Below are 17,967 nucleotides of genomic sequence, written 5' to 3'. Positions count from 1 at the left end.
AAATATATTCACCAGGTGGAAGGTTAGCTGCTTATTTTCAGTAAAATTCCATTCTATATGTGGATATGTCAATTACCACTAATTGACATTATCAATAGTTAGTTTACTCGACATCATCATAAATATTGTGGCAATTTGGAAAGTTAGTTATTATAGAATTCGCAAAAAATGATAAAAATGAAAATGCCAACTCACACAACACATTTCAACTAGTAGAAGTTGATACATTCATATCGTTAGAGGTTAATTTCATCAAACTATTTTCCTATTATATCCAAGAATCACGTAAGTTTTGTTTCAAACAAAATTTGTTATTCGAAAACGATATTTTAGATTTATAGTCTATTTTTATTAATTAAAGAGTAATAAAATGATGAAGCATTCGGAATCCATAGGCGTAGACAGATATTTTTATTTATTTTGAGTATTTTCGTTGTTTATCTTCCTTTATGTAGTATTGTGCAAGCAATATTTGTAGTATTGTGAATCTTGTTTAGATGTTAAGCATTTCATTTCATTTTTCTCAACATACCGTATATTTTGTGTCTAATATTTTATATTTTGATTGAATTCACCGTTCAAACTATTTATTTTTTGTAGTATTGGTACTGATAATTTTTTTTTGTTAGGTTAGGTTAATATTTAATATGTATAATAATGGGAATAACCCCCAATTAAAATTAAATTTGAGCATAGTGGCGCATTCATTTACAAAATTGTTTTAATTCGTAATTTTTTAAAAAAAAACGCCCGGGAGGTGTTCTTGATTATGAGTGTAAAATGACACTTGACATATTTGACGTTTGAACAACAAAACATTAAATAAACCAGAAAAAATTAATTTTTTTTTTAGTTTCTTTACAATATTTTGATGAAGAAAAGTCCCTACATTCACTATCGTATCTCGAACCCATTAATTGTTATGAATTTTTTAAAATTGAAAATCGCCTAAAATCCTAATTTTCTTGAATTAGATAAAATATATAAAAAATCAAAACGCTATAATTTTGAATTCATTATATTTGTTATTTAATATAAAATGCTATTCGTCTTGATACGTTTTTTTTCCAAAATAACACGAAAGTTAAAATTAAAATAGAAGTGACTACTGAGCCACAATACGTGAACAAAAGAATATTCAAACAATTTGAAGAAAAACGTAACAAATAAAATGAAATACTTTTTTTGATAACTCATCAGTCTACGAAGACAAGAAAAAATGAAGCTGCGTGAATAAGAAGCTGCTTTTTCAATCAAAGCTACAACTTTAAAGTTATCGATATTATGGCACGAGTACGATTTCGTGGCGCTTGGATTTGACTATGCCATTTTGTAAACCGATCGAAAATAAGTCGAAAATGAAGAATAAAATTTTTCGATATTTCGCTTCGTTTTCGAGATATCGATACTTGGAGTTGGAAAAATTTATTTTTATTTAAAATTTGTATATATCAATCTAATCTAACCTAACCTAGCCTAATCTAACCTAACCTAACCTAACCTAACAAAACCTAACCTTCTCTTGGTGATCTTTGAGTGAAAAAAGCTCAAAAATCGTGAATTTTTTACAGTCAAAATTGTCTAAAAAAATTTTCTTTGCATGAGGATTATTTTAGTTTTATTATTATTTTTTTTCTTATCGGGGGCTTCGCTTTATAAATAATGATAAACAACCGACAATTCTTTATAAAAAACATAAAATTATTCATGTATTTATCGTTTGTTATAAAAATCTATTTTTTTCAATATAATTTTGGAGTATCAGGGTAAATAATATAAAAATTAAATAAAAAATCTTTTTTTTATTGAATTAAAAGATTCATATTGAATTTGAAGTGATAAAATATTCACTCATTCACAATATTCATTCAGTATTGAGCGCCATCTGTTGTTCAATAAAGCGAATTTTGAATTAACGTTTGATTATAACTTTAAGTATCGATATCTCGAAAACGAAGCGAGATATCAAAAAATTTCATTCTTCTTTTTCGATTTATTTTGGCCTAATTAAGACAAATCCTCTAAATCGCGGCACCACGGAAATCGTTATTTAGTGCAGGGCATGTTTCATCTTGCCAAAACTTATTTGGTTTATGTCCCACATCGATCTATATTTTGGTGTCTAATTTTTAGGTAATTTCTTCTCCATACTGAAATATAGGTTTCCTCTTAGTAAAATAGACATTATGAAATGCGTCTTCCAATTAAAACCTATTTCTTTTGAAAGTTTCCATAGAATGCTTCGTTTCAGTTCAGGGTAACCCATCAAAGCTTTCCTTCGAAGTCTTTCCAATGATTTTCTATTTGAAATTTTGGTCTTCCAGGAGCTTTACGTGCTGTTTGAATCCCACCACGTTTCCCAATCAATCGATCTGGACTTTATTGTCTTAGTATATGTTTTCTATGGTCTTGAAGTAAATTTGGTTTAATAAAAAACTTTTTGTCTAACCATAATTACCTAATCTGAATCACGAGTAAGCAACAAACATCTGTTTATACGTAGATAAACTGTACATCGTCTCTTAATAGAGGAAGTTTTATTTTTTTCAAGAGTTCAGTGTCAACGAAGTGATTTATTGAGGTTATTGGGTTAGTGACTTCAATAATACTTGCTGCGTGCCAAGTTCCATTCGAATTGTCTGAGATTTCACTTTCTTCGAATAGATTCACTCAAACGCAACAATGTATACACGGCGTCCTCTTGAAATTTATACATTGTGGTCGATAAGTCGAAATATTTGAACGTGGAACGCCACCCTCTTATTTTACATAGTTACCCACTTCTTGTTTTAGTCTTGAACTCTTCAAATGTCGAATTGGGTTTGTTCCATTAATTTTTGTGTACCAATTTAACTATTTGTTGTTGATTGATGTTTGTCTAATAATTTTCCATTTAAATCGCCGACATTTTAGTTCCGTGCTTTCTCTGATTCAACAAATTCTCTGTTTACGAGGGTTGCTACTTAAATTTTGAGATATGTCAACACACAGATCTGAATATGTCAAATCCGACATCGCCGTCATAAAGTTTGACGTTTCTAACGTACCCAGAACGCGGTATTGCGATACGAGGGCTATTTGAGTTGTTTACAGATACTTCAAACATTCGTCTTGGTAAAAAAGTGGAAATAAATCACATACACCAGCATTTGTTTGCAAGAAGTGTTCGAAAAAATCAATCGCAGAAGACATCACACATCAGTTCGAATAAACGTTTTTGAATAGTGTATTTTGGAAAACAATATCCTATTATGAATATCTGCCTCTTTTGTCTATCTCAAAATTTAAGTTAACTTGTTGATTTATTCGTTCTGTTTGTTAATTTAACGTAAATTTTCCGTTTTATGCGACGATAGTGCCTAGATTTTCATATTTCAATACTGTCTATAATATAAGGCTTGAAATTGCAAGCAGAGGTTCGTAATAATTGACTAGTTTCGACGTTATTACGTCTCAACAGAGTGGTTTAACAAACTATTACTTGAGCTGGGAACCCAAACTGAAGACAAAGTCAAATAGCGACACTCTTTGAATAAACTATGTAATAAATCTAAAAATTAATCCCTCAACGACTGGTTTTATACATAGAAAAGGGTCGACGACGTTTTAAACACCTAGGAAGCCATTAATTACGTAGTTAGTTACCTAAGTTGTTAATTTTTAGATTTATTACATAGTTTATTCAAAGAGTGTCGCTATTTTCGATAGTTCGAAAAGAAGAAATCCATGACTTTCCTGGATAATGCCTCGACGAATATTGAATTACTTCTTATCTGAAGAGCGTTATGTCAATCGACCTTTTTGTCGATATCAACATCCCCAATATCTCGCAATTGTAGAGATTTGTAACTACTGACTAGTTTCGACGTTATTACGTCTCAACAGAGTGGTTTAACAAACTATTACTTGAGCTGGGAACCCAAACTGACGACAAAGTCAAATAGCGACGCTATAATTGAAAGAATACAAGGAAATATGCAAACTGCTGTTTTATTAATCCCTCAACGACTGGTTTTATACATAGAAAAGGGTGGACGACGTTTTAAACACCTAGGAAGCCATTAATTACGTAGATAGTTACCTAAGTTGTTAATTTTTAGATTTATTACATAGTTTATTCAAAGAGTGTCGCTATTTTCGATAGTTCGAAAAGAAGAAATCCATGACTTTCTTGGATAATGCCTCGACGAATATTGAATTACTTCTTATCTGAAGAGCGTTATGTCAATCGACCTTTTTGTCGATATCAACATCCCCAATATCTCGCAATTGTAGAGATTTGTAACTACTGACTAGTTTCGACGTTATTACGTCTCAACAGAGTGGTTTAACAAACTATTACTTGAGCTGGGAACCCAAACTGACGACAAAGTCAAATAGCGACGCTATAATTGAAAGAATACAAGGAAATATGCAAACTGCTGTTTTATTAATCCCTCAACGACTGGTTTTATACATAGAAAAGGGTGGGCGACGTTTTAAACACCTAGGAAGCCATTAATTACGTAGATAGTTACCTAAGTTGTTAATTTTTAGATTTATTACATAGTTTATTCAAAGAGTGTCGCTATTTTCGATAGTTCGAAAAGAAGAAATCCATGACTTTCTTGGATAATGCCTCGACGAATATTGAATTACTTCTTATCTGAAGAGCGTTATGTCAATCGACCTTTTTGTCGATATCAACATCCCCAATATCTCGCAATTGTAGAGATTTGTAACTACTGACTAGTTTCGACGTTATTACGTCTCAACAGAGTGGTTTAACAAACTATTACTTGAGCTGGGAACCCAAACTGACGACAAAGTCAAATAGCGACGCTATAATTGAAAGAATACAAGGAAATATGCAAACTGCTGTTTTATTAATCCCTCAACGACTGGTTTTATACATAGAAAAGGGTGGACGACATTTTAAACACCTAGAAAGCAATTAATTACGTAGTTAGTTACCTTAGTTGTTAATTGTTACATTTATTACACAGTGTATTCAACGATTTGTTCTCAACAATTTGTATTGATGGACAAAAACTCTATTAAATAACATCGGCTAAGCAGAGCCGGACTAACGACAATTTGTACAAAACAAGTTTCCCACTCTCCCCACCTCTTATTTGAAGAGATAGATTAAACCTTATAATGAGGAAAATGCGCGGAATTTGTTAAAAAAAATGAAGTATCATTTAACATGGTAAATATGGAACAATTCTTCTTTTTTAAACTTATATTTTCAAATACGCCCTCTAGTGGTGGACGTAAAATTCTGAAAATAACTCTCACGCGTTTCTCGAAGCCACTTTTGCTGTAATTTTTTTGTATATTCGGCTGAAATATAATCCCTTTCTGAGATACGGTCGACGATAGTTTTCAGTTGCCCACCCGGTACGTAAATTTGTACAAAATGGCAGAGCGCGCATGTTCATCCATGTTCACACAAAATAGTCGTAAAAATTTGGAAAAAAAGCGTGCGTTTGTTTTTGCGAAGTCGTAAACGTTATTTAAACTATTAGTCCAGTCAACAACGGTTTTTGCCTCAGATATTCATCGAATTGTTTGAAATTTTAACACTAGATGATAAATACTTTAAAACCTATAGCCTTTTACTATGGGGTGGTAGTTTTTTTCCTTCAAACCAACCCTAGGAATCGATAGGAAAAGCATTCTAAGCAAATACTTCTGCATGGAGCTTTTTCGAAAAATCGATACTTTGTGACTTATTCGTGATTGAAATTTTGACTTCTTGATTCAAAAAAATCATATTTCTAATCAATTTGTCACAAATAACTCAAAAACTTTCGTTTAAACTTTCGTTTATAATTTATTAAAGGTGAAACTTATTTAGTGAACCGAAGATTTTGAAAATTCAATAATTGGAAAACGGGCAATTTGTCGGGAAAAATGTATAGAATCTTTTTTGAAGAACTTGAAAAAACCATTCAAATGAGACTTTATAAGACTTTCTAATGCTTAAAATAAGGGAGTTATGACGAAAATAAGATAGAACCCCTTCATTTCATTGAAAAAATCCATTCCTACCCTTGGTAATGCTACCCTATTTGGAATAAAATCTTATAAATTTGCAATTTTAATACAATTAAATACAAAGAATAGGGTGAAGAAGTTTGATTGGTTTAAAGAGCTTGATTATGAAAAAAATTATGGTTACAATAAAAAAAGAATTTTAAAATTTTTGAAAAACATTAAAAATAACTCAAAAAATATTAGGGGTGCGTTAAAAATGCTACAGAACAAAAAAAAAGTTATTTTTGAATAAGAATTTTGTTTGTTTTTTTTTTCTTAACTTCAGAGTTATCCTAACCTAACTTTTTAATGTTCACAGTTGCGTTTTGGAGCCCTTTGAATGTTTCCCTTCTAAACATCTAGGGTTCAATAGATTCCAAACCTTTTTAGCCTAATAGATTATAAATTTTCCTACAAAATTGTGCCTTTAATCGACCTCCTAGCTCAAAAATTAAGAGAGTAATACATAAAACAAACTAACAAATTGTTGTGTGTGTGTGTGTGTGTGTGTGTGAAAAAAGAGTGTGTGTTTTTTTGAGTTTCTGCATGCTTTAAGTTTCATTTTATAGAAGATTTTGAAGAACTTAATTCCAAAATATCACGCAAATCCATCAGTCTCGATAGAATTTTGAGGTGATACCATATTTTTAACGTTGTTCACTGGACTAAATAATGATTATCGTTGCTCAAGTGGGACCTGCTCTACATGATACTATCGAAGGTCAATGGCGCCTTTTCTCTTAGCGTTTTCTCCAACAACAGATTATTAAACATTTAACGTTTAGTTTAGTGGATAGATATTTCAAAATAAATGAGATGTTCAAGAGAAACTTTATAAATAACTGTTGAAATCGAAGGTGTTTCTGTATCAAAATGATATTGATTTTATTAAAATGATCCATTCTTTAAAATATTTATTAAGAAAACGAACTGTAGTAATAGTTTGATTAGTTTTTACCCGCGGCTTTGCTCGCATCGAATCCATTAAATAAGTATCAAAAATCATTATAATAGAAAAGAACGAACTCTGTAGCTATATTAGAACCTGAGATATAGAGCTTTGAATGTAGAAAAATTGCCAAAAACCTACAAAAATCCATAACTCCACATTGAATGTCTGCGCCTAGCTCCTCTCCAACTCAACCGATTCAAGTGTTCAAAAACTCAAAAGAAAGAAGATGTTTCAGCGAGTGTTTTTAAACCAAAACGAACTCTGTAGCTATATTAGAACCTGAGATATAGATCTTTGAATGTAGAAAAATTGCCAAAAACCTACAAAAATCCATAACTCCACATTGAATGTCCGCGCCTAGCTCCTCTCCAACTCAACCGATTTAAGTGTTCAAAAACTCAAAAGAAAGAAGATATTTCAGCGAGTGTTTTTAAACCAAAATGAACTCTGTAGCTATATTAGAACCTGAGATATAGATCTTTGAATGTAGAAAAATTGCCAAAAACCTACAAAAATCCATAACTCCACATTGAATGTCCGCGCCTAGCTCCTCTCCAACTCAACCGATTTAAGTGTTCAAAAACTCAAAAGAAAGAGGATATTTTAGCGAGTGTTCTTAAACCAAAACAAATTCTCTATCTTGAATAGAATCTGAGATATAGAGGATAGAACGTGTGTATGTGAAAAACTCCCATAAGTAATGTACAGGGGGAAATGGCATTTGAGTATAACTTGAGAATGGTGACAATTAGATGAAATCCGACGGTTGATTGTCAGCTGTCACACTTTGAGTACGATTGAAAATGATTTAGACATATAAGAAAAGGTAATAACGTGTGACGGATCCAATCTGTATCAAAAGGAACAAGATTTGTGTCTGTTGAAGCTGTGGAAGAAAATGCGGAGCGGAACTGACAGCAAAAAGCTTCCTGCACTGTTTGGAACAAAGGAAGATTCGCAAGGAGCAAAAAAAAATTTATATTACCAGTTTTTTTATATAATATCCATATCTTATATTATTACATTTAACAATCTCGATATTTTTAAATGAATCCAACAATTTATTGGTGGACTCGAATAATTTTACATTATTCATATTTATTTTTGATCCGTCTGTATTTTAAATGAATTATGTGCTCTTTAAACCTGACATTTAAGGATCTCTCAGTCTGCCTGACATATATCTTGTCACAATTTCATCGAAACGCACGTCAGGCAGTGTAATTGGTGTAGTTATAGTGTAAACAGTGTGTTTACAATTGACAATGACGTTGTTCCATAGACTTCACTCTCAAGGTAACTCCATAAAACTAAGTCTATACTTGGAATAATACGAATTCAATGGAATTTACATATTTTGTTTGTTTTACTGCGAAAACTATTTTCGAAGTAACCAACTTTATAAACCAACAGAATTTTTTATGTAAATAAACTATAAACTATGTATATAAAAAATATTTGATGACGTCGTAGTTTTCTATTGAAAAACAACGAATTGTCTTTTCATGGAATTTTCAAAAATACACATTTTTGAAGGATACATAGGGCAGACATCTCAGTATTTAGAAAATAGACTAAATGGTCATCAATAAGATAAATAAAATAAAACTGCATTAACAAACCATGAAATATTAAAAGAAACATAAATTTAATTATGTAAAGATTCAAAAATTCATCAATTCAAATCAAGAATTTCTAGAAATGGTTCGCATTCATAAAAACGCAAACCGATTCAAAAATACCCAAATTGTCAGTGTCAATATCATATTTTGACTTAAAGAAAAGTCGAAACGTCAAATTTTTTCTTCCAAAAATTATTTAAAAAAACTGATTTTAAAAGAAAACAGACCTAAAATGAAGAACATTGATTATTAATTACAGTGTGTTTTTATATATGCTATCAATAAACTTATTTATTTATTTTTTTTTTTAGTGATATGGCTCCTAATTTGTTAGGAAGTACTTCTTCGTTCATGATGGCAGAACCAACGTGTGCAGAACCAGTTCAGATAATAAGCACCAAAGATAACATCCACCAGAATCATCAAACGCACCAACAACCTACTAGACAGTCGACAAAAAGGAAACAACCTAAATACAAATGGGATATTGTATGGAGAAATGTTATGGCTTTCTTACTTCTACATACTGTGGGAGTGTACGGATTTTATTGTTTACTTCTTGGAAGAGTTATGTGTAAAACGATAATGTTCAGTAAGTTATTTTTTTAATTAGGGGAAGTAATGTTTGTCGTTTTGACTCTAAAATGATGAAATATTAGATGTTTTTGCAATTTGGAATAGATTGGTCAGAGGTATAGGGTTTTTTTAGTCTCGTAACAGTTAAAACGAAGAAAATTGTTGAGATGTTTACCGCGTTAGACGTTGGTAAATTCCAATTTCTTTGAATTCTTTAAAATCAATCAATTTGATCTCTTCGATTCCCCCATCTATCAGTAAGACCGACAACATCAAGCAACGACAAATCGAAGAAGAAAATAGTTTGTTCCGTATCTTGCTTTGTATGATCACGATTTTCTTGTATTACAACGTTGCCATATCACAACTGTAGTTACCATAAATTTATATAGTGTTGTTTTCCAAAAACGAATTTACTCCAATTTTAACCCTGTATATTTCTTGCCAATATGGAACTGAAGGAATCTAATGCAGAAAGTCACTAAGATACACATTTCTTCAACTGATTTATGTCAAAAATAAAACGATACCTCGAATGGCTTCGGAAATATACAAGTTTTTATAAAAGCATGTCTGGTTCTGGTTTTTTTTTACCCTTGTAGCGAAAGTATGCAAAAAACAAAGAAATCTAGTTGTTTTTCTTTTGAAAATATTCAAAAATTATTGTTAGTTTTTGGATCACATGTGTAGTTTTCTGGAAAATCCGATTTTCATAAATTTTCTCTTCAATTTTTCGCCTACAATAATTTTTTCCCAAACCACTGATATATTTTTGAACTTTTCGTACCAAAAACCCTTTTCCACAGAAATGTACAAGAATCCGAGCAAAATTTTTTCCCAATTTTGTAAATTTGAATGGAAAAATGTAAAAAAGTTTTCTTGTATTACAACGTTGCCACATCACAACTGTAGTTACCATAAATTTATATAGTGTTGTTTTTCAAAAACGAATTTACTCCAATTTTAACCCTGTATATTTCTTACCAATATGGAACTGAAGGAATCTAATGCAGAAAGTCACCAAGATGCACATTTTTTCAACTGATTTATGTCAAAAATAAAACGATACCTCGAATGGCTTCGGAAATATACAAGTTTTTATACAAGCATGTCTGGTTCTGGTTTTTTTTTACCCTTGTAGCGAAAGTATGCAAAAAAACAAAGAAATCTAGTTGTTTTTCTTTTGAAAATATTCAAAAATTATTGTTAGTTTTTGGATCACATGTGTAGTTTTCTGGAAAATCCGATTTTCATAAATTTTCTCTTCAATTTTTCGCCTACAATAATTTTTTCCCAAACCACTGATATATTTTTGAACTTTTCGTACCAAAAACCCCTTTCCACAGAAATGTACAAGAATCCGAGCAAAATTTTCTCCCAATTTTGTAAATTTGAATGAAAAATGTAAAAAAGTTTTCTTGTATTACAACGTTGCCACATCACAACTGTAGTTACCATAAATTTATATAGTGTTGTTTTTCAAAAACGAATTTACTCCAATTTTAACCCTGTATATTTCTTACCAATATGGAACTGAAGGAATCTAATGCAGAAAGTCACCAAGATGCACATTTTTTCAACTGATTTATGTCAAAAATAAAACGATACCTCGAATGGCTTCGGAAATATACAAGTTTTTATAAAAGCATGTCTGGTTCTGGTTTTTTTTTACCCTTGTAGCGAAAGTATGCAAAAAACAAAGAAATCTAGTTGTTTTTCTTTTGAAAATATTCAAAAATTATTGTTAGTTTTTGGATCACATGTGTAGTTTTCTGGAAAAGCCGATTTTCGTAAATTTTCTCTTCAATTTTTCGCCTACAATAATTTTTTCCCAAACCACTGATATATTTTTGAACTTTTCGTACCAAAAACCCCTTTCCACAGAAATGTACAAGAATCCGAGCAAAATTTTCTCCCAATTTTGTAAATTTGAATGGAAAAATGTAAAAAAGTTTTCTTGTATTACAACGTTGCCACATCACAACTGTAGTTACCATAAATTTATATAGTGTTGTTTTTCAAAAACGAATTTACTCCAATTTTAACCCTGTATATTTCTTACCAATATGGAACTGAAGGAATCTAATGCAGAAAGACACTAAGATACACATTTTTTCAACTGATTCATGTCAAAAATAAATCGATACCTCGAATGGCTTCGGAAATATACAAGTTTTTATACAAGCATGTCAATTTTTTTTTAATTTCTGAATTTTTTATTTAATAACTAAAAATAAACCCGTATACAAAAAACTATGGAATCTAAAGTATCGAAAATATTCAAAAATTGTATTAGTTTTCGAATTAAATGTATAGCTCCCCGGAAAAGTACAATTTCCATGAATTTTCTTCCAATTATTACCCATAATAATTTTTTCCTGATCTACCGATATCTTTTTTGAACTCCTCGTATCAAAAATCCCCTTTCCACAAAAATTCACAAGAATCCGAACAAAATTTTTTCCCAATTTTGCAAATTTGAATGGAAAAATGTAAAAAAGTTTCCGATTTTCTTGTATTACAACGTTGCCACATCGCAAAAATGTTGAATATGGAACTGAAGGAGTCCGAATTTGATAAATCATTAAGATACACGTTTCCTCAATTTATCGACAATGGATGATGGAACTTTAGTCGACCAGAAGCATTTGCAGCAGATCGGGAACATAACCTGAGCGTGTGTTTGATTCAAAAAGAGCAAAGGCAACCGATTCATCTTCATTCATTCTTATCTTCATTCGAGCAAATTTGGGCGCTGTTAGTGGCCGAAAAGTTCCATTAGGACATTACCTTCATTTCTGTGGTCAAACACTCGATGGTAACATCTTCACGACGCTGTTTTAGCTCCATCCAGCGCACAGCTTCCTCATGTCCAAATTTGTCTGCTAGCTTCGTGGATTTTCTTCAACATTTCTCGAGTAGTTTACAAATTTACTGAAAACGTTCACTATTAATGGCTGCCAAATGAATACTAAACAACGTGGCGTCTTCAAACTAGTACTGTATACAAACTACCGCCATCTCTAGGTCTATCCGTGTACTTCTGGTACAATCCTCGTATTTGTTTCACGTGTATTAAGCAATAATATCTATTTAGGCAACTGATGTACATTTTGAAGAAAGAAGAAGAAGAAGTTGTTTATTTAATAATATAAAAAATATTTTTTTTCCATTTTCAGATATTCTGTTGGCTGTCTTCGCCGGTTTAGGAGTTACAGCTGGTGCTCATAGACTTTGGGCGCACAGAACTTATAAAGCAAAATTACCATTCAGAGTGCTACTCGTATTTTTCCAAACAATAGCTTTACAGAACGACATCTACGAATGGGTGAGGGACCATCGGGTCCATCATAAATTTACGGACACCGACGCCGACCCGCATAACGCGAGTCGAGGTTTCTTCTTCTCGCATATAGGATGGTTGATGGTCAGAAAACATAAAGATGTTATAGAAAAAGGGAAAACTGTATATATGAGCGATGTCGAAGCGGATCCGGTGATTAGATTTCAGAGAAAGTAAGATTCAAAATCGAACAAATTTACTTTTAATGTGGATTATAACTACCCTCTTCAAAAACCAGCAGTTTTTGCCCTCGATACTGATTTCCTTTGTTCTCATATCTTGTTGGAATCCTGCTCGTCACTGAAAACTCCCGAATCATCAGGAATTATCAGAAAAAAGAGTTTTTAACGACATTCGGCAACCAAACGATTTATAGGAATATGAAAACTTCATTAACTTGCTGTATATAGTTCGCATGCACATTATTGTCCAAAAAACCCTTCATGAGTTAATTCCGAGCTCCAATTTATGCACGGTAAGCTTTTCTAGAAATATCTCCCGGCAACTTTCGAATTTTTGGTTCAAATAAATACCCTCCTTTAAGTTGTTTATACTTATTTGTCTCAAGTATTTAAATCTTTCACTTTCTTTCTTCATAGCATTCGAAAAGTTTCCATTAGTTCACCTCCATTTAAAGAAGACGCATCTTCCACTATCACCATTATTTCTTAGACAATATCCAAGGACGCTATCGTCTGCATTTTGAGGAACAAATCTTGCAGATTGCAGTTTTGGATATTTGGAATACCATTCAGTCTTTAACTCCTCTCGCCACACATCTTTCCATAAGTTTTTTCCATTAATCGAAGCAGTGCTGGAAGTCTTCTTTGGTGAGAGCCTTTGAGAGCTCTGTCGCTTTTTGCTTTATCGCTTCCATCGATTCAAATTGAGTCCCTTTCAAAGCAGACCTTTTTCTAACCTTCCAAGGAAATCTGAGCAGACCCGTTGATGCAAGAGCTTTTGGTCAGGAGTCATGTGTAAAATAACCGTCTCTTTATACTCGCTAAGGAGCCATTTTCCTCTGTACTAATTGTTTTCCAATCGATGTCCACATGGGTAGAGATTCTAATACATTTTGAGGTGGTTTTCTCTCCGGTTTTGCCTTTTTCTTCTACTCATCTGTCTTCTTTGTTCGTAACGTACCATTGGGTAGTCAATCAACCATTCTTCGGAACCTCTGGCTTCTATTCTTCATTCTTTCGCCTTCTATGTTTCGTTTTCGTTAACTTCCAGCTTTTCCATAAGTTTTGACAGTTATCTCCATGGTTTCCAATAAAGTTTGTATTCTTTCATTGTCACAAGACACCCCCATAAAGTTTTCTTTCTCTTTCTCCTGACGTGCCTTTCCCTGTAAGGGTTTTCAGGCTCCACGCTTCTAACTCTTGTGGATTTTGGTGTCTGTAGGATAATCATCATCAGTCATCTGGTGTCTGGACTATTGAAGGCGTCGGATCAAATATAACCTCTCGATACCAGATATGTACTTGAATAACATTGATTTTTAGTTAAGAAAAATTTAGTTTTATCGTTCTGAATTTTTCTCATATTGGAGAAAATTGATTGGTAATTATTTAATTGTTTCTTTCAGGTACTACGTTCTGCTGGTTACTCTATTAACTTTCTTATTACCAGCTCACATCCCATGGTACTTCTGGGGTGAAAATTACTTCTTGGCTTGGTACACGTGTATATTTAGATACACTTTGTCCCTCAACTTTACTTGGTTGGTAAACAGTGCTGCTCATATTTGGGGAACTAAGCCTTACGACAAGTAAGTTAAATATAAATAAGTGACACTTACTTATTATTTTTAGGAAAGTTTAATGTTGATAATTGATCAAATCATTCTGTGAATTGGTTCAAGGGATCTACTCTCTTAATACTTCATTGTATTTCTATCAAATGTCTTTCTTTTTAGCTTCTTTCCTGTAGGATCCATTTGGATTGTTGTAAATTTGCTTCTCCATTGATTTCTGGTTGGAAACGATTCAATTATTCCAAATCCACTGGGTGTAGAGTGTACCAATTCGTAGCACTCGACAACTCCATCTTGTATCTTGTCTACATCATGTCGCTGTACCATTATTTGGTGGGACCATGACCGTAGAGGTTTTTCCGTCATTCTGTGAATTGGTTCAAGGGATCTACTCTCTTAATACTTCATTGTATTTCTATCAAATGTCTTTCTTTTTAGCTTCTTTCCTGTAGGATCCATTTGGATTGTTGTAAATTTGCTTCTCCATTGATTTCTGGTTGGAAACGATTCAATTATTCCAAATCCACTGGGTGTAGAGTGTACCAATTCGTAGCACTCGACAACTCCATCTTGTATCTTGTCTAAATCATGTCGTTGTACCATTATTTGGTGGGACCATGACCGTAGAGGTTTTTCCGTCATTCTGTGAATTGGTTCAAAGAATCAACTCTCCTAATACTTCTTTATATTTCTATCAAATGTCTTTCTTTTTAGCTTCTTTCCTGTAGGATCCATTTGGATTGTTGTAAATTTGCTTCTCCATTGATTTCTGGTTGGAAACGATTCAATTATTCCAAATCCACTGGGTGTAGAGTATACCAATTCGTAGCACTCGACAACTCCATCTTGTATCTTGTCTACATCATGTCGCTGTACCATTATTTGGTGGGACCATGACCGTAGAGGTTTTTCCGTCATTCTGTGAATTGGTTCAAGGGATCTACTCTCTTAATACTTCATTGTATTTCTATCAAATGTCTTTCTTTTTAGCTTCTTTCCTGTAGGATCCATTTGGATTGTTGTAAATTTGCTTCTCCATTGATTTCTGGTTGGAAACGATTCAATTATTCCAAATCCACTGGGTGTAGAGTGTACCAATTCGTAGCACTCGACAACTCCATCTTGTATCTTGTCTACATCATGTCGCTGTACCATTATTTGGTGGGACCATGACCGTAGAGGTTTTTCCGTCATTCTGTGAATTGGTTCAAGGGATCTACTCTCTTAATACTTCATTGTATTTCTATCAAATGTCTTTCTTTTTAGCTTCTTTCCTGTAGGATCCATTTGGATTGTTGTAAATTTGCTTCTCCATTGATTTCTGGTTGGAAACGATTCAATTATTCCAAATCCACTGGGTGTAGAGTGTACCAATTCGTAGCACTCGACAACTCCATCTTGTATCTTGTCTAAATCATGTCGTTGTACCATTATTTGGTGGGACCATGACCGTAGAGGTTTTTCCGTCATTCTGTGAATTGGTTCAAAGAATCAACTCTCCTAATACTTCTTTATATTTCTATCAAATGTCTTTCTTTTTAGCTTCTTTCCTGTAGGATCCATTTGAATTGTTGTAAATTTGCTTCTCCATTGATTTCTGGTTGGAAACGATTCAATTATTCCAAATCCACTGGGTGTAGAGTATACCAATTCGTAGCACTCGACAACTCCATCTTGTATCTTGTCTACATCATGTCGCTGTACCATTATTTGGTGGGACCATGACCGTAGAGGTTTTTCCGTCATTCTGTGAATTGGTTCAAGGGATCTACTCTCTTAATACTTCGTTATATTTTTTCAGAAACAAATCAAAGTTACTTCGTGCGTATTAACTAATAGTTTTTTCAGATCTATAAATCCAACTGAAAACAAATACGTAGCAATATTGGGATTCGGTGAAGGCTGGCATAACTACCACCACACTTTTCCGTGGGATTACAAGGCAGCAGAACTTGGCGATTACAAAATGAATTACACGACGGCGGTTTTGGATTTCATGGCTTACATTGGTTTAGTGTACGATCGCAAAACAGCGTCAGTCGAAATGGTCAAAAAGAGAGTTGACCGCACTGGCGACGGATCTTGGACTAATGGAAAAGCAGAAGAAGAATCGCGAGCAGAAGATGGACATCACCATTCTTATGAAGATTGCGTCTGGGGTTGGGGAGATAAAGATATGAAAGAAGAGGAGATTAGAGACGTTATTGAGTTTAATAATTTAAAAGAGGACTAAATTTGTTTTAGTGTGATTGTTGTTATCATTTTATTTAAATTTTGTACGGCGTGACTTTAAAATTAAGAAGTAGTATTTAAAGTTGTTTCAATTGAAGTATTTATACAAATTACAAAATACAAATTTTGTAGCAGCTCATCTAATTATAAATGATACAAATAATTACAACTTTCAAAGTGTAATTTTGAAGCTTTATTCGTTGTTATTGGTTGAATACATCAAAAAGTAGAGTTGGATGTTACTAGACAGTCGCATCTTTAAATTTAGTGCTTTTTTTATCCTTTTTTCCTTATTTCTGCCATATAATTTCGTGGTTTTCCTTGTTCACTGTTTCCTTTAAACTCGAGATCCCCAAAACTTTGTATATTTGATCTTCCCATCTGCATTTCATTCTTCGTTTCGATCTTTTTTGTATTGGTTTCTACTTTTTCCTTTAAATTAGTTTAAATTCCAGATATTTCCAGAAGAAAAATCACAAACAGAAGATCAACATCATATTTATCAATCAAATTATATGTAGTTTGATTAGAATTTACAAAATAAGAGATTTGAATTTCAGTTAAATTATTTATTTTTTTATCATTTATAACTTTCTCGTTTATTCGAATTCGAACCATTTCTAAAAATTCTCTTTTTCGTGTATTAGATTCCGTTCCGAGAATTTTTGAATCTTTATATAATTAAATTTATGTTTCTTTTAATATTTCCTGGTTCGTTAATGCAATTTCATTCTGTTTATCGTATTAATGATCTTTTAATCTATTTTCTAGATACCGAGATGTCTGTCCTATGTAGACAGCGTCATAATTAGTACAAGGCACTTGACATATGATATTATTTCTTTTGTTTTTTGGTGTTTTTGATGTTAATTTGTCGATATCACATTTCGATAAAGGCTTAAATAAGTCAAAACGTCAAATTTTTATCTGTTTTTAAAAATTTATAAAAGGAACTAATTTTAAATAAAAAAAAACCTGAAAACAAGAACATTTGGAACTTATTGAGCACAAAGTTGATTTTTATTTTATCTTGACGTTTCGCTTGTGACTAGAAGCATTATAAAACGATTAAATATATTTAAAAATAATCGAAAATAAGTATGTAATGAAATTTTCGTTGAAATTTGTTTATAAACGTCAAAAAATTGATATTCACAGACATGTATGTTTGAAACTCTAATTAATTAAATAATAATACATTGTACTTAAGTTGTTTATATCTTGTTTATCATTAACTGATAATTTATTTTGTTTTATAAAGATCATTTCTTTGATAGTTAATTTTTGATAATTTTCACATTAAATTAATATTTTTGCTTTTCATTTTGTTTACGCAATGCGTTTGATGCATTTTTATCACATTTGTGACTATTTATCCTATTTACCAGATAATGCTTAGTCATTCCTATATAATGTCTTGAACAATTTAAACATCCGATTATTTTATTTTTAATTTGGTATTTGT

At 32.2% G+C, this 17,967-nt stretch overlaps 1 protein-coding gene across 3 annotated transcripts in view; it reads left to right on the top strand.

Moving 5' to 3' along the window:
* Positions 1–16,728, top strand: part of LOC130895220 (acyl-CoA Delta-9 desaturase-like) — a 40,754-nt gene extending 24,026 nt beyond the window's left edge. Inside the window, exons 1-5 of one of the 3 annotated variants that reach the window (XM_057802409.1) lie at positions 156–285; positions 8,907–9,187; positions 12,351–12,687; positions 14,103–14,285; positions 16,119–16,728. In XM_057802409.1, coding sequence (XP_057658392.1) covers positions 8,911–9,187; positions 12,351–12,687; positions 14,103–14,285; positions 16,119–16,503 — 1,182 coding nt within the window. In that variant the 5' untranslated portion in view covers positions 156–285; positions 8,907–8,910 and the 3' untranslated portion in view covers positions 16,504–16,728. Of the gene's footprint in view, positions 1–155; positions 286–8,757; positions 8,854–8,906; positions 9,188–12,350; positions 12,688–14,102; positions 14,286–16,118 lie in introns of those variants that run through there. The other 2 variants (XM_057802410.1, XM_057802411.1) reach the window with 2 other exon arrangements.
* Positions 16,729–17,967: the final 1,239 nt, after the last annotated feature.

Source organism: Diorhabda carinulata, chromosome 6 (assembly GCF_026250575.1).
Source record: "Diorhabda carinulata isolate Delta chromosome 6, icDioCari1.1, whole genome shotgun sequence".
In the NCBI taxonomy this organism is placed as follows: domain Eukaryota; kingdom Metazoa; phylum Arthropoda; class Insecta; order Coleoptera; family Chrysomelidae; genus Diorhabda; species Diorhabda carinulata.
The sequence above is the reverse complement of the archived record's forward strand: the minus strand, read 5'-3'. Positions and strand labels throughout refer to the sequence as shown.